This window comes from Heterodontus francisci, chromosome 32 (assembly GCF_036365525.1).
Source record: "Heterodontus francisci isolate sHetFra1 chromosome 32, sHetFra1.hap1, whole genome shotgun sequence".
Taxonomy (NCBI): Eukaryota; Metazoa; Chordata; class Chondrichthyes; order Heterodontiformes; family Heterodontidae; genus Heterodontus; species Heterodontus francisci.
Window position 1 is genome coordinate 32,788,542 of NC_090402.1, and position 18,301 is coordinate 32,806,842.

The 18,301-nt window shown below is 43.4% G+C and overlaps 1 protein-coding gene across 1 annotated transcript in view; it reads left to right on the plus strand.

Moving 5' to 3' along the window:
• arrdc1b (arrestin domain containing 1b) overlaps positions 1-18,301 on the plus strand; it is a 79,633-nt gene that overhangs the window by 42,911 nt on the left and 18,421 nt on the right. Inside the window, exon 3 of the mRNA XM_068012664.1 lies at positions 7,854-7,904. Coding sequence (XP_067868765.1) covers positions 7,854-7,904 — 51 coding nt within the window. The remainder of the gene's footprint in view (positions 1-7,853; positions 7,905-18,301) is intronic.

The window sequence follows — 18,301 nt, forward strand, 5'->3', positions numbered from 1 at the left end:
ATGGGTGCACAGATGACTCAGCTACCATTTATGACCAACAATTTCACCTGGGCTCATATAGAAATTAGTTGCATACACAACAATTTTGGTCAGGCAACCTCTCCTCTAATGGTGGAAGCTTTTTGTAGAGAAATGAATAGATATTTAAAAAAGAAAAATTTGTCATGGAAGGTGACAAAATGAATAGTTATTTCAGGAGGCTGGCATAGGCTTGATGAATTCACTGATTTCATCCCGTCCTGTGAAATTCTTTGATTCCAGAAAATTCTGTCTCTTGTTGCGATTATCCCTTTTCCAAGAAAAAAATGATTTTTTTTTCCTATACTGAAAATGGTCTATTTTTCCCCAAGGTCCATGGTCCTGTGCAAGTTTCCATAAAAAATTTGGAATCGTTTTGATAGAGAGTCTGGTGCCATCTTTGTGTCTAGATTTTTTTTTGGCAAATTTTTAGTGGCCCAAGCCATACCTTGGATGTGTTAATTTTGGCTACCTTGCCTTCAAACTGGCTAATGCCCCCTTTTAGGATGGATCAAAATCTTGTGTCCTTTTTTAAAAAAAAAGGAATAATGCCTGTAATATATAGTTGTCGTCCACTGTTGTGAAAATGCCTGTAGCCTTCTCCAAATCAGCAGAAGAGATGTTTGATCATTTGATTTACTGAGAGCTGTCCCATCAATTTTGGCCATGATTTATTGTTTCACTGTGGAGAAACCTATGGGTTTGCTTCTTCCAAGAAATGAAACCATAGATCCATTCAAAGAATTGCGTTGGGTGAGTAAGACACTCTGGAATGTTCTAGGAATTATACATTGGGAATCTCACATTAGGAATTATTATGTTGTATGGGGGAAAAGCATCCAGGGTTCGTTCATCAGTGTGGCTCACTCAGTTGGTAGTACTCTGAGTCAGCAGCTTGTGGATTCAAGGACAACTTCAGGAGTTGAGCACAAAATCAATGGCTGATGCTCAGGTGCAGTACTGAGGGAGCGCCGTCTTTCGGATGAGACGTTAAACCGGGGACCTGCCTGCCCTCGGGTGGATATAAAAGATCCCATGGCATTATTTCAAAGAGGAGCAGGGGAGAAATCCTTACTAATATTTATCCATCACTCAACATCACAAAAACAGATTATCTAGTCATTGTCACATTGCTGTTTGTGGGACCTTGCTGTGCACAAATCAGATGCCACGTTTCCTACACTTCAAAAGTACTTCATGGACTGTAAAGCACTTTGAGGATCCAGTGGCCTTTTTTCATTTTAGTGATTGGTTCAGCCTTGGAGTTCTGCAACTGCTCCACTGGCATCTTTCAGCAGAACAAATGAAATGATGAAAGTATCCGACTTGAACTAACAAATCAATGGTCTTATCACCGCAGTTCGTCTCGTCATCGGCACTGCCAATGCAACCACCTCCAGCATGGATTACTAAAGACTTTCGTACTGTCCACGCGTAGCATTGCTGACACTTGTTGCGAACGCAAATTGAATGGTCAATCAAGAAACCTTCTCTGAGACGTCTCTGAAAGATTCCTTTATCATGTTTTCTGCAATCCTGAGATTTTCATAATATAGGACAAGCATTCTATCAATGCCCCAATAACTTCCTGTCACGTTTCAAGACTGCACTCAACACCTTAATGCGGACAGATCCAGCTTTGCGTTGCTTCTGGAAATGTTGGTACTGACTCCCCAGACGTTACAGGGATTTTTTTAGGTTGACAGGATGGATATCCGATTTTGTCCAAGGATGGAGGAGTGTCCCCTTGGGTGGCATCTGCCAGAAGACTAAACTTAAGAACATTTCTCTAAGGATGTTGACTTCTTATTCTTGCTGAGCCAATTTTTGGAGCTTAATATCCCAGGGAGCCTGAGGACTGCAGTTTTGATTGTGGACCTCATGGAGATATACTCAGGAATGCAGCTGTCACCTTGTTTGTAGTCTATTGACAAAACACTGTTGAAAAATGTGCAGCAAGTTGCTGCTGCCAATTTGAATTAGACAGATTAAACAGAGTTCCCATATAGGTGCTGAGGGACCTTTGCTTACGGAGCCTGTAGCAAACATCATGGTGATAAATTTCATGTGTGTGAATGTGGAAAATCCCCAGAGAATGACCATGCCTGTTATTTGGGGGAAAGTCGGAATGTTTGTGCACTGAAGCAGATTTTAATATCAATGGATCTTGCATTTAAAAATGATATTGTACCAACCATTTTGGGTTAACTTTTGTGCAAGGCTTTACAGCAACCAGGGCTATACCCAAGTTCACACAAATAATGTGAACAGGCAAGCTGCTTCAGTAACTCATTGCAGTAGCTCCGGTGGAAGGCCAGAACAGTGGCCAAGCACAGCTTGCTGCACATCTAATGCATTATTGGGAATTTTGTTGATCTCTAAAGTTCCAAGCTTAAGGCTTTGTACATTTTCCTTCCAGAGAGAAAACTCCTCTTAAGTAATTTTGAGATTAGCTTGTGCTTGAGAAAGCACAGGCGAGATCTGCTCATCTTATTGGGTGTAGCTCCTAAAACTCCATGCTTTTTTCAGACTACATTGCCTTCAAGCAGGTAAATTTATCTTCATTTTGACCCAAACTGAGGCTTTATTGCAGTATAAAAATAAACCAGATGTGGTCAATGTCAAGGGATCAGGAAAATCAAGTTGCTCTGGTTATCTCCACCTTTGCAATGATTTAGTTAACTACTGCTTCTGAGAGGTGGAAATATAATTGGGGCTGCAAATGGGCCCTCCTTACTCATAAATAAGGAGAAAGAAAAACTTACTCCTTTAAAAGAAGAAAAAATATTACCATGCATTATATAAAATGCCCTTTTAATCTTTGGGGAACATGTTGTATTGCACTGTTTCAAAATAAAATCTATAGGAGTTCATGCTAACTTATAACAATTTTGTATGGCCTATGGAAGTTTTTTTGGTTAAAAATTACATTGGTTTAAAATTGAAATAAATCTTAAGCTCGCCTACAGTCAGACCCAGGATGGCAAACCTGACACAAGAAGAAATAAAAAAGATTTGCCTTTATATAGCGCTATTCGCAACCTCAGGACCTCCCAAAGTGCTTCACAGCCAATGTAGTCACTGTTGTAACATAGGAAAAGCAGCAGCCAATTTGCACTCAGCAAGATCCCACAAACAGTAATGTGATGTTGATCTATTTTAGTAATGTTGGTTGAGGGATAAAAATTGACCAGGACACTGGGGAGAGCTTCCCTGCTGTTCTTTGAAATAGTGGCATAGGATCTTTTATGTCCACCTTATATAGGGCCTCGCTTTAATGCCTCATCTGGGAGAAGGCACCTCCGACACTGCAGCAGTCACTCGATATTGCACAAGTACTGCCAACGGGTCATTTAGCTTTGTCAGCTATGGTAGTTTGCCATTATAAGATCAATCACAGGAAAATCTCCTACTGAAGAAAGTTACTATGCCACCAATAGAAGGCTTGCCATCTGCAGCAAAACCCAAATGCAAAACGGGTATCACTGAGAAATTGTTCTGCATTGGTTCCAATTACAGTTGTCAATACTTGAGGACTCTGTTGAACATTAACACCTTATGTGCGTTATCTCATGTCCTGAAACGCTAGCTTTTGTTTTCATTTTCTATTAATGGAAAGTGTGAAAGAACTGTAAACAATAGAAATTGAGAGGTTAGGACTAACATAGCTCTTGCAGCTTTCATGCTTGCTACCATACTGTAATACTGCCAGTAGGAGCATGATGATCCTTCACCATGCATAAGTAGTGTTTAGAGATACAGCACTGAAACAGGCCCTTCGGCCCACCGAGTCTGTGCCGACCATCAACCACCCATTTATACTAATCCTACACTAATCCCATATTCCTACCGCATCCCCACCTGTCCCTATATTTCCCTACCACCTCCTATACTAGTGGCAACTTATAATGGCCAATTTACCTACCAACCTGCAAATCTTTTGGCTTGGAGGAAACCAGAGCACCTGGAGAAAACCCACGCAGACACAGGGAGAACTTGCAAACTCCACACAGGCAGTACCCAGAATTGAACCCGGGTCGCTGGAGCTGTGAGGCTCACCATGATGTTTGCTACAGGCTCCGTAAGCAAAGGTCCCTCAGCACCTATATGGGAACTCTTGTTTAATTTGTGTTTCCAAGGTCCTGCACTTAAGGATTGAATATTATAGATAAGGTTACTGAAGGTATAGCTCATTGCCTTGTTTTGTTTTTACTGAAGGGAGTACACTTCACTAATGTAAAATTTAGATTTGGGAGTCACAGATACCCAATGAAGGGGGTCAAAAACTCATAGGTAATTTTTAAGCAGTTTTTTAAGAAGCCACAGTTTAAATGTGATGAATATTAAGAAGTAGCAGTTTGAATATGCTGCATAAGCTAAATAGACAGAAGTATAAGACCCATGACAGATGATTTTGCAGCCAATCTCTGCAGCAGGAAGGGCAGTCTTCTCGCACTCTCTCGCTCTGTCTTTTCACCCCCTCCAATTAGCCAATGTGTCAGGAAGCTTTCCATCTTCTGCCAGGCAGGGGCTGTCATGGTCGTTCTTCCTGGCATCCATTGATATACCTTATTTGTGGGGGCTGGTAGTTCACCCGAAGTCAATCACTTATTCAAACCCTTCTAACCAATGAATACAAGACAGGTACCTGAGGTGTTGGGGTCGTCTCCTCCTGCTTGTCCATCACTTCAAGTCATCTTTCAGTGTACTCCATACTAGAGGCCAAATTAGAAGACACTTGTACAGATAAGAGTGTACACAAGGTGCTAGAAGACACTCGTATCAGCTTAGGAATGTCTATGGTGTCTAGTGGCTTCTGTATGAGCCCCTTGGGAATGTCATGCTCTTTTTCTGCCCCCCCCCCCCCCCCCCCACCCCCCAATCTTGTTTATACCAGTGATGACCTCAGTGTTCGGGACTGCCTCTTTGTCCCTTTTGAGAAGGAAAGGAAAACAGCTGTTCTGTGGGTTTGTTTCATACTATGCCTACTGTTTCTGTAAGAATTCTGAGAAGTATTATTTCTTAAAGGTGTCCCATTTCTTAGACAAATATGCAATGTGATACTCTTGAACATGTCCACAAGCTACTAATTGAGTACCGCACCGTTCTGTGTGCACTGACAAAGTAACATTTCATTCCTTTTAGTTTTATGTATTTTTTCAGGCCAAGAGGGTAAGCAACCTGATTTTTTTTTTGTGATGTTGATTTGAGAGGTAAATATTGGCCAGGACACGGGGATAATTCCCCTGCTTTTCGAAATAATGCCATGGAATCTTTTTATGTCCACCCGAGAGGGGAGACGGGGGGCCTTTGTTTAACATCTCATCTGAAAGATGACACTTCCTTAGTGCTGCAATGGAATGTTGGCCTTGATTTTTGTGCTCAAGTCCTGGTGTGGAACTTGAACCACGGAGCCTTGTGACTTGGGTGAGAGTGCTACCAACTGAGCCAAAGCTGACCAAAGTAAAGGTAACAAAAACATGGATGAGGGTTTTAGCAGCGGCTGAGCTGAGCCAAAGGTGAAAGTAGTGAAAGATAAAAGTAGGCATTCATGGTAATGGAGGGTACATGGGTTCAGAAACTCAGCACTGATTCGGGTTGGAGTTTGAGTTTGTGAAATCGATTTATCCTGAGACAGTGGCCAAGGAGGTAGATGGAATCAGTGACTAGGGAATGGAGTTTGTGGCAGGGGCCAAAGACTGTGTGGCTTTGTTCTTTCCAATATTTAATTGGAAGAAATGGTAGAACTATTTTGTGAATAGTTTTAGAGGAACCTACGCAGCTGTGGTTAGAAGCGAAATATATAATCAGACATCCTGTAGCGCTGCTATGTGGCAATAGTTAGCACACTTGCTCAGTGAAAATAAACATTTCATCTCAAAGATGTTAAGCATGTGGGAAGGATTACAGGTGTTAGAGAATTTGCAATTATCAGATATTGATGAAAAGATATAAGTTGCCCCAGCAATGAACAGATTACTGAATAAACATTACAAAAATGATTTCCCAAAACGGTAAGACTTCATTTGCTAATGGAGGCTGGATCTTATAATAGGGACTACTTGGCCTAATGGACATGTATTATTTAAATATTAACATTGCAATTCTTTTGTATGTTATATTGCAAAAAATGTCCCTCTCATCTAGGCAGTGGCTTAAGTATAATGGAGAGTGCAACTGACTATATTTCTGCCTTGTAAGCAGGAACTGATCTGGTTACTACAAATGCAATGACCTTTAAGCAAGAGGAGATTCATATAACGAAACTTCACTTTGTGAAGTTACTGAAATGTGTAATGATCACTCAGTAGTGGTGCATTATCTCTTCCATCTCAGTCTGAAGGGGTGGTAAAGGCAGGAACCTTCAGAACATTTAAGAAGTATTTAGATGAGCACTTGAAACACCATAGCAAACAAGGCTGCGGGCCAAGTGCTGGAAAATGGAATTACAATAGATAATGATGGCCGTTGCGGACATGGTGGGCCGAAGGGCCTGTTTCTGTGCAGTATAACTTTATGACTATGACCTGTCTGCACCTTTCTGACATGATTGATCACACCATCTTCTTCCAATGCATCTCCTCCGTCATCCAACTGGGTGGGACTGCCTTGCCTGATTCCATTCTCATCTATGCAGTCATTGTTAGAGATTCAGTTGCAATAGTTTCTGTTCCCGCTCCTGCACTGATACCTCCAGCATCCTCCAAGGATCTGCCCTGGGCCCCATCATCCGAAAACACCGTCAGATTTCACATGCAAGCTGACAACACCTAGCTTGACCTCACCACCACCTCTCTTGACCCCTCCAATGCCTCTGATTTGACACGTTACTTGCCTGACATGTGGTCTGGGATGAGCAATAACGTTCTCCAATTAAGTAAGTCATTGTTTTTGATCCCTGCCACGAATTGCCTTCCCTTGCCATTGCTTCCTTGTTCCTCCTGGCCACTGTCTAAGGCAGTGACAGGCGATTTGAGACTTCAACATCTTGAGCTGAGATTTCAACCCCAGATGTTCTCCATCACACCTCCATAATTTCGCTGGTCTTCGCCCTGCCTCAGCCCATCTGCTACTGAAACACTTAGTCATGCTTTAGTTACCTTCAGACTCGACTATTATAATGCTGTACTGGTCAGCCTCCCACCTTTCACCCTCTAAACTTCAGCTTATCCAAGACTCTGCTGTCTGTACCCTAACTTGCATCAAGTCCCACTCTCCCATCATTCCTCCTACTCACTGACCTGCCTTGGCTCCCAGTCCAGTAACGCCTCGATTTTTAAATGTCTCATGCTTATGTTCATCTCTTTCATGGCCTTGCATCTCCCTATCTCTGTAACCTTCTTCAGATATGCAAGCCTCCAAAATCTTTGCATTCCTGCAATTCCAACCTCTTGTACACGCCCAATTTCCATCATTGCACCTTTGGCAACCATGCGTTCAGTTGCCTCGGTCCCACATTCTGGCATTCTCTTCCTAACATTCTCTCTCTCTTTTTCCTTCTCCCATCCTTTTAAGATACTCCTTAAAATCTACCCCTTTGACCAAACTTTTGACCATCTTTCCTAATATCCCTTTTCAGTGACAAATTTTGTCTGATAATGCTCCTGTGATGTGCCTTGGGACATTTTAAGGCAAAATATAAATGCAAGTTGTGTAGCATATTATAATATTTAATCTTTTTTTAAAATTCTTCTAACAAATTATTACAATGTCTTTTATACTATAATTCCTGATGAACTTGTAAAAGTTCTTTCTGTGAACAGTGGAATGATTTTAATAACCTGATGGCTTTGGTAAATATAATAATTTTAAAACTCTCTTCCCTGTCTCTGCAGGATCCCTGATAGCTGGGGAGTATACTTACCCCTTCCAATTTCTTCTTCCAGGTAAGCTTATGTTTATATATTCCAAGAGGTTTTTATATTGCTGTTTTCTGGAATGAGATTGAGATTTCATGCTACTTCAGTAGACAAACCTCAGTGTCATTTCATGTTCACTCCAAGACCTTTATTTCCGTGTTATGCGCTAATCTTGTGCTAATTTTTTATTCATTCACAAGATGTGCATGTCGCTGGTAAATCCAGGCTAGCCTTTATTGCCGATTCTATTGGCGTCATTGAACAAGACTATCAGTTGGCATTCAGGTTTTATTTACTCCTTTTGTGATGCCTTTAACTACCATTCTTCAGCCTTTCAAAGGGGATAGATATCGCATCCATAGACATGAAAGCTAATAGATGTTGAAAAATGCAGTTCTTGAATAATCCTTTGCAAGTTGTTTTTTTTTTTAAATGGTTGAAACAACAAATATTTAATACTACCTTTTAGTTCCTCACAATTTCACTTCTTCCCTAAACTGAAACTGGAAAAAATTGGCAATCCGTGTTGCCACTTTTCACAAGATGTGGAGAGAAAGCAGCGGGAGAACAGAGGATTTAAAAAGCACGCCAAAACCTCCGTTTTGGAGAGAAGCAGTGGGAGAGGAGCGGGAGGTTTCGGAGTCAAATCAAAAAGTGACATCAGAGTGAAGTCACAATCAACAGTGAACAGGGAAACGGAAAACAGACCGGGGTGAGTATACCGGTAAGCTTTTAATTTAATCTAAGTTAATCAAATATGAAATAACACGTGATCGATTCATTAGTTTAAAAACTACGGGTGGACTTTATAATTTATCAGCGAGAGAGAGAGCAGGGAGTGTATTGATTGAAATTAGGAGCTGGGAAATTAAAAATATTCAGTCAGGTAGTGTAATATTGTTGTATTAAGAAGAGTATAAACACAGAGCAGGACTAGAGATATTAATTAAAATTGGTAGTTTCAATAGGATACTAAATAGACAGTTTTTGTTTATATCATGGATGGGCAGCCGCGACCTGTTTGCAATTCCTGCGCCACGTGTCCTGGGCAACTATGTGTGTAGGAAGTATTTCCAGCTACTTCAGCTCGAGCTCAGGATTTCCGAGCTTGAGCGGAGCTGGAATCACTGTGGGGCAGCAGGGAGCAGGAGAGTTTCATGGATCATACGTTCCAGGAGATAGTCTCCGCACAAGCAATAGGAGTTCAGGGTAGTAGGTAGGTGGCCATCCGGAAGAGACAGCAAGTGCAGGAGTCTTTGGGGCCTGTGCTACTCTCAAACTGGTACTTGGCTTTGGAGACTGCTTGGAGTGACGACACCTTGAAGGAGTGTAGGCCAGACCCTGGCACAATGGGCACTGGACTGTGCAGGACAGAGCAGCAAAGTGCAGAAATGCAGTAGTTAGAGGTGATTCCATAGTCGGGGGACAGATGGGCATTTCTGTAACTGTCATGAGTCCTGCATGGTGCCAAGGTAAAGGACATCATGGAAAGGGTGCAGGATGTTCTGCAGGGGGAAGGGGGAGTAAGCCAGAAGTTGTGCAGCATGTTGGTGCCAACGACACAGCAAGGGCAGATATTGAGGTACTATGGTCAGATTTTCAGGAGCTAGGGAAGTGGTTAGAGTAGGACCTCGAGGGTAATCTCTGAATTACTCCCAGTGCCACATGCTAGCGAGAGTAGAAATCGGAAGATGGAGAGGATCAATGTGTGACTTGAAGCATGGTGCAGGAGGGAGGGCTTCAGATTCTTGGGGCATAGGGACCAGTTCTGGGCCAGGAGGCACCTTTTCAAAAGGGACAGGTTGCACCTCAACGGGACTGGGACCAGTGTCCTCGCAGGGAAGTTCGCTAGTGTGATTGGGGAGTGTTTAAACTAAATGTGGCAAGGGGATGGGCACCAGCATATAGAAGTAGAAAAGAGGAATAAGGTGCATAAGGTGAGAGTGTTGGGCAGTACGAGAGAAGGTAAAGTTGGGAGTGGACTGACGAGGACTATGAGGAATGCAAAGACAGGATTACAATGCATGTGTGTAAACACACAGTGTGGTGAATAAGGTTGGTGAGCTACGAGCACAAATAGAGTGGGAATATGATCTATTGGCAATAACAGAAACATGGTTTAAAAACGAGAGGACTAGAATCATAGAAGATCACAGCAAGATTAAGGCACAGGAAGAGGCCACTTGGCTCATTGTGTCTGTGCCGGTTGAGAAACGATCCACCTATTCTAATCCCATCTTCCAGCATTTGGTCCATAGCCCTGCAACTGATGGCACTTGAGGTGTATATCCAAACTCCTTTTGAATGAGTTGAGGGTCTCTGCCTTAACTACCCTTTCAGGCAGAGAGTTGCAGACCATCACCACCCTCTGGGTGAAACAGTTTTTCCTTATCTCCCCTCTAATCTTTCTACCAATCGCTTTAAATCTATGCCCCCTAGTCACTGACCTCTCTGCTAAGGTGAATAGACCCTTCACCTCATTTCAATCCAATCTCCCCTCAGCCTTCTCTGTTGCAAGGAGAGCAACCCCAGCCTATCCAATCTTTTCTCATAGCTGCATTTTCCCAGTCCTGTCAACATCCTCATAAATCTCTGTACCCTCTCTAGTGCAGTTACATCCTTTCTGTAATGAGGTGACCAGAACTCCACACAGTACTCAAGTTGTGGCCTAAGCAATGAGTTATACAGTTCCAGCATGACCTCCCTGCTCTTGTATTCTAACCCGCGGCCAATAAAGGAAAAGGTTCCATATGCCGCCTTAACCATCTTATTGACCTGTCCTGCTGCCTTCAGGGATCTGTGGACATTCGCTCCAAGGTCCCTTACTTCCACTACACTTCTCAGTATTTTCCCATTAATCGTGTGTTCGCTTGCCTTGTTTGACCTCCCCAAATACATTACCTCACACTTCTCCAAGTTGAATTCCATTTGCCACTTTTCTGCCCATCAATATCTTCCTGCAGCCTACAGCTATCCTCCTTGCTATCTACCACACGGCCAATCTTTGTGTCATCCGCAAACTTCTTGATCATGCCCCCTACATTTATGTCCAAATCGTTAATATACACCACAAAAAGCAGGGAATCCAGTGCTGAGCCCTGCGGAACGCTACTGGAAACAGCCCTCCAGTCGCTAAAACAGCCATCAATAATTACCCTTTGTTTCCTGCCACTGAGCCAATTTTGGATCCACCTTGTTGCATTTCCCTGCATCCCATGGGCTTTTATTGTTTTATCCAGTCTGCCATGTGGGACCTTGTCAAAAGTCTTGCTAAAATCTGTAGACCACATCAACTGCACTACCCTCATCTATCTTCCTTGTTACTTGCTTAAAAAATTTGATCAAGTTGGTCAAACAAGATCTTCCCATAACAAATCCATGCTGACTATCCTTGGTTAAACTGTGCCTTTCTAAGTGACAGTTTATTCTGTGTCTCAGAATAGATTCCAATAATTTGCCTACTACTGCAGTTAGACTGACTAGGTGCTTGATTTTTATTTTATTTATTTTTATTTAGAGATACAGCACTGAAACGGGCTCTTTGGCCCACCGAGTCTGTGCCGACCATCAACCACCCCTTTATACTAATCCTACACTAATCCCATTTTCCTACCGCAGGTGACTTATCGACCCTAAGCATAGCAAGCCTTTTTGGTACCTTCCCCCTCTCAATTTTTACCCTATCCATTGCTTCTATTCTCTCCGCTCCTACCGATTTTTTGTTAGAATCTTCTTCCTTCGCGAGTGACTGACCACCTTCCCTATATTCCCCTACCACCTACCTATACTAAGGGCAGTTTACAATGGCCAATTTACTAATCAACCTGCAAGTCTTTGGCTGTGGGAGGAAACCGGAGCACCCGGCGAAAACCCACGCAGTCACAGGGAGGACTTGCAAACTCCGCACAGGCAGTACCCAGAATTGAAGCTGGGTCGCTGGAGCTGTGAGGCTGCGGTGCTAGCCACTGTGCCAGATATAAAGTGTTTAGAAAAGATATAGAAGGATAAAAGGGAGGTGGGGTGGCAGTATTGTTTAGGGAGGACATTGCAGTGTTAAAAAGGGAGGATGCCCTTGAAGGAGCAAGGAGAGAATCCATTTGGTTAGAGTTAAGAAGCAAGATGGCTATGCTCACGTTACTAGGGGTATTCTATCTGCTTCCAAATAGAGAGAGATAGAGGAGCAAATCTGCAGGGAAATCACAGATGTGCAAGAACTATAAAGCAGTGATACAGAGTGACTTTAATTGTCCAAATATCGATTGGGATAATCGAAGAGTGACGGGTAAGGAGGGGGAGGGATATCTGAAATGTGTTCAGGCGAACTTCCTTGACCAGTTTGTTTTCAGCCCAACTGGAAAGGAGGCATTGCTGGATCTGGTGCTGGAAAATGTGAGCCAAGTGTCTTTCGGGGTCACTCTTACCCAAGTGCTCCATTGTATCATAAGGATTAAATTAGTAATGCAGAAAAGCAAGGAGCAAAATAAGGTAGAATGTCCGGATTGGAAGAGGGCTAATTTAAATGCGATGAGACAGGAGCTAACCTGGATAGAATGGAACCAAAGACTGACTGGAAGAGCTGTATCAGAAAAATGGGTTATCTGTAAGGTAGAGATGCTTCAGGTTCAGGCCAGGTACATTCCAATGAAGGGAACCATTAAAATAAAAGCGAAATACTGCAGATGCTGGAAATCTGAAATAAAAACCAAAAGTGCTGGAAATACTCAGCAGGTCTGGCAGCATCTGTGGAGAGAGAAGCAGAGTTAATGTTTCAGGTCAGTGACCTTTCATCAGAACTGGCCAGTTCACTGGTCACTGACCTGAAATGTTAACTCTGCTTCTGTCTTCACAGATGCTGCCAGACCTGCTGAGTATTTCCAGCACTTTTTATTTTATTTGAAAGGAACCATTAACAGGGCTCCTTGGATGACGAGGGAGATAGAGATTATGATGAAACAAAATAAGAGGATGTATGATGCCGGTCAGGTCAGTTCTTCAAGTGAGAACCAGGCCAGATACACTAAGTTGAGAGGGGAGGTGAAGAGGAAATTAGACTGGCAAAGAGAGAATATGAGAATGGAATGGCAGTCAACAAAAAAGGGAACCCAAAAATCTTCTACCGGCATGTAAATAGTAAGTGGGTAGTAAGAGATGGAGTGGGACCTATTAGGGACAGAGAGGATCATATATGCACAGAGCAAGACTAATATACTTGATGAGTAATTTGTATCCGCACTCGCTAAGGAAGAAGATTCTAACAAAAAATCGGTAGGAGTGGAGAGAATAGAAGCAATGGATAGGGTAAAAATTGAGAGGGGGAAGGTACCAAAAAGGCTTGCTATGCTTAGGGTCGATAAGTCACCTGGTCCGGATGGCTTGCATCCCAAGTTGTTAAAGGAAGTGGGGATGGAGATAGAGGCCTGCTCAGGCTGGGATGGTAGACAGGGGTGTTCCCCAATGGTCAGTGCTGGGATCACTGCTTTTTTGCTACATATAAATCACTTAGATCTTGGAATACAGAGTAGAATTTCAAAATTCGCCAGTGACACCAAACTTGGGAGGTGTGGCAAGCAGTGAGGATGATATGAACCGCTTGCAACAGGACAGAGTCGAGCAGAATGGGCAGAGAGGTGCCAGATGGAGTTCGATACTGACTGGTGTGACATGATGCAGGTTGGCAGAAGGAATAGGTCGAAGCAATATTTACATAATAGCACAGTTCTAAAGAGTGTACTGGTACAGAGTGACCTAGGGGTGCATGTGCATTGATCTTTGAAGGTGACAGGACATATTGAGAGAGGGAGTAGTAAAGCATATGGGATCTTGGGCTTCACAAGTAGAAGCATTGAGTACAAAACCAGGGAAGTTGTGCTGAACCTTTATACAGCTCTGGTTAGGCCCCAAGTGGAGTACTGTCTCCAGTTCTGGTCACTACACTTCAGGAAGGATGTGAGGGTCCTTGAGAGGGTGCAGAGGAGATTCACCAGAACAATTCCTGGGATGGGGATTTTAGTTACAAGGTTAGGTTGGAAAAAACTGGGGTTGTTCTCCTTTAGAACAAAGTGATTGAGGGTGGATTTAATAGAAATGTGCAAGATTATGACAGGCTTAGATAAGTTATACAAGGAACTACATTTCCCATTAACTAATGGTACAAGGACTTGGGGGTCACAGATTGAAGGTTTTGGGCAAGAGATGTGGGCGGGAATATGAGGAAGAACTTTTTTACGCAGCGGGTGGTAATGACCTGGAAGTCGCTGCCCACACGGGTGGTGGAGGCGGCGACAGTCAATGACCTCGAGGAAATTGGATGGCCACTTGAAGGAAATCAACTTGCAGGGCTACGGGGATCCAGCAGGGAAGTGGGCCTGACTGAATCTCTCCATGCAGGCATGGACTCGGGCCGAATGGCCGCCTCCTGTGCTGCAGATGACTAAATAGTTAATGCAGAAGAAACTTGATAATGCGTGTTTCAATTGGAATATCCCATTGCTGCTCTTTTCACATTTTGGCAAAGAACGAAAACGTGGATTAGTCAAATTCATTTATACACAGATCAGATACAACATCAACAAATCTTAAAAATTCAGATCTATTTTTGACTTGGTACTGATACAATTGCTTTAAGCCTGATTATAAGGCAAGTGTCTATTGTAGCAATTCCACAGTATCTACTATACGAAAGCTTCAAAAAAAAAAATGCTACACTGCAAATAACTTGTATTTGTGAAGTATTGTGATTCTTAGTTCCACAAGTCATCGGTCGCTGAGGGAAGGTAGGTTGGTAATTTGCCCTTGGGCGTCTCCAAATGATGCTGTACAATCAACCACCAGCAGGTGATTTATTTTATTCCAACACTTTTCTCTTTTGTCATTTAATTTTCTTCTCCAATTTCCTCTTCTACTCTTCCTCTGCAGAAGTTACAAGCTCTAGTTTGTATTACTAATCTAGAACAGTGGTCATCAAACTTTTCATCATGAGAAACCTCCCTTGTAAATGTTGACATGTGCTAACCCCCCTGTCCAAACTTTCAAAAGTTGGTGCTTGCTACCCATAATGGTGCAGTTACTTCAGAAAAAATTGTTTAAATTCTTCTTACGATTTGCAATAATGCCCAACACCAGATACAAATCAGATGTCTGAAGGCTGATAAATCCCCAGGGCCTGATGATCTACATCCCAGAGTACTTAAGGAAGTGGCCCTTGAAATAGTAGATGCATTGCTGGTCATTTTTCAAAATTCTATACACTCTGGAACAGTTCTAATGGATTGGAGGGTAGCTAATGTAACCCCACTATTTTATTAAAAAAAAAAAGAGGCAGAGAGAAAACAGGGAATTATAGACTGGTTAGCCTGACATCAGTAGTGGGGGTAAATGCTAGAGTCCATTATAAAAGATGTAATAGCAGACCACTTGGAAAACAATGACATGATCGGACAGAGTCAACGTGGATTTACGAAAGGGAAATCATGCTCGACAAATCTACTGGAATTTTTTGAGGATGTAACTAGTAGAGTAGATAAGGGAGAACCAGTGGACGTGGTGTATTTGGACTTTCAGAAGGCTTTCGATAAGGTCCCACGTAAGAGATTAGCGTGCAAAATTAAAGCACATGGGATTGGGGGTAAGGTACTGACACGGATAGAGAACTGGTTGGCAGACAGGAAACAAAGAATAGGAATAAACGGTCTTTTCCGAGTGGCAGGCAGTGACCAGTGGGATACTGCAGGGATCAGTGCTCGGACCCTAGCTATTCGCAATATATATTAATGATATAGATGAGGGAATTAAATGTAATATATCCAAGTTTGCAGACGACACAAAGCTGGGTGGGAGTGTGAGCTGTGAGGAGGATGCAGAGAAGCTCCAGTGTGATTTGGACAGGTTCAGTGAGTGGGCAAATACATGGCAGATGCAGTATAATGTGGATAAATGTGAGGTTATCCACTTTGGTGGCAAAAACAAAGGCAGATTATTATCTGAATGGCGATAGATTGGGAAAGGGGGAGGTGCAGCGAGACCTGGTGTCCAATGCACCAGTCGCTGAAAATAAGCATGCAGGTGCAGCAGGCAGGTAAGAAGGCAAATGGTATGTTGGCCTTCATAGCGAGAGGATTAGAGTACAGGAACAAGGATGTCTTGCTGCAATTGTACAAGGCCTTGATGAGACCACATCTGGAGTATTGTGTGCAGTTTTGGCCTCCTTATCTGAGGAAGGATGTTCTTGCTATGGAGGGAATGCAGCGAAGGTTCACCAGACTGATTCCTGGGATGGCAGGACTGACATATGAAGAGAGGTTGGGTCGATTGGGCTTGTATTCTCTAGCGTTTAGAAGAATGAGAGGGGATCTCATAGAAACCTACAAAATTCTAACAGGACTGGACAGACTAGATGCAGCAAGGATGTTCCACATGGCGGGGGAGTCCAGGACGAGGGGTCACAATCTAAGGATGAGGGTAAGCCATTTAGGACTGAGATGAGGTGGGATTTCTTCACCCAGAGAGTGGTGAACCTGTGGAATTCTCTACCACAGAAAGCAGTTGAGGCTAAATCATTAAATATGTTCAAGAAAGAGTTAGATACAGTTCTTCGGGCGAAAGGAATCGAGGGATACAGGGAGAAAGCGGGAACAGGGTACTGAGTTTGGATGATCAGCTGTGATCATATTGAATGGCGGTGCAGGCTCGAAGGGCCGAATGGCCTACTCCTATTTTCTACGTTTCTATGACTTTGTGAATCTCAGTTTGAAATCTTATGATATCGAGGAGACAAAGAGTTGGGAGGAAAATGCACCTTGTTATGTTAGTGTTCGATCTTTATGCTGTTCAGTATTTCTGTACCAAAGGTATTAAGGGATGTGAGGCAAAGGCAGGTATACAGAGTTAGGTTGCAGTCAGCCATAGTCTCATTGGTGAAACAGGCTTGAGGGGCTTAGTGGCCTACTCTTAATCCAATGTGCCATCCTCTATTCCATATCCAAGAGGTCAAGTATTTCATCTATTCTTTGGCTTTTGGCAGATTTTCTCCAGAGCTAATTCAAGGTGTGGCTGAGCTTCCCCTCTTACCTTCTCTGCTTTGGATAAGCACATTTCCCAAAAACAGCTGATTGGGAAGAGAAGTAGTCCTGTGAGAAATTCCTGAGGAGGACATGAATTTTGCTGTTCTACATTTGTGTGTCATTGAGCACATCAGTATTTAACAACACTCTTTGATTTTCGTATGGTAATTACTTTGAAAAAGAATGCAATAGGTATGGTCATCTTTCTTTGGCCTCCTTGTCTCGAGACAATGGGTAAGCGCCTGGAGGTGGTCAGTGGTGTGTAGAGCAGTGCCTGGAGTGGCTATAAAGGCCAATTCTAGAGTGACCGGCTCTTCCACAGGTGCTGCAGAACAATTTGTTTGTCGGGGCTATTCCACAGTTGGCTCTCGCCTTGTGCATCTGTCTTTTTTCCTGCCAATTGCTAAGTCTCTTCGACTCGCCGCACTTTAGCCCCGCCTTTATGGCTGCCTGCCAGCTCTGGCGATCAATGGCAACTGACTCCCACGACTTGTGATCAATGTCACAGGACTTCATGGCGCATTTGCCGACGTCTTTGAAGCGGAGACATGGACGGCTGGTGGGTCTGATACCAGTGGCGATCCTGCCATCTTCCATGTGGCTCACATGGCCAAGCCATCTCAAGCGCCGCTGACTCAGTAGTGTGTATAAGCTGGGGATGTTGGCCGCCTCGAGGACTTCTGTGTTGGAGATACGGTCCTGCCACCTGATGCCAAGGATTCTCCGGAGGCAGCGAAAATGGAATGAATTGAGACATCGCTCTTGGCTGACATACGTTGTCCAGGCCCCACTGCCATAGAGCAAGGTACTGAGGACACAGGCTTGATACACTTGGACTTTTGTGTTCAGTGTCAGTGTGCCATTTTCCCACACTCTCTTGGCCAGTCTGGACATAGCAGTGGAAGCCTTCCCCATGCGCTTGTTGATTTCTGCATCGAGACAGAGGTTACTGGTGATAGTTGAGCCTAGGTAGGTGAACCTTTGAACCACTTCCAGAGCGTGGTCGCCAATATTGAAGGATGGAGCATTTCTAACGTCCTGCCCCATGGTGTTCGTTTTCCTGAGGCTGATGGTTAGGCCAAATTCGTTGCAGGCAGCCGCAAACCTGTCGATGAGACTCTGCAGACACTCTTCAGTGTGAGATGTTAAAGCAGCATCGTCAGCAAAGAGGAGTTCCCTGATGAGGACTTTCCGTACTTTGGACTTCGCTCTTAGACGGGCAAGGTTGAACAACCTGCTCCCTGATCTTGTGTGGAGGAAAATTCCTCCTTAAGACTTGAACGCATGTGAGAGCAGCAGGGAGAAGAAAATCCCAAAAAGCGTGGGTGTGAGAACACAGTCCTGTTTCGCGCCACTTGGGATAGG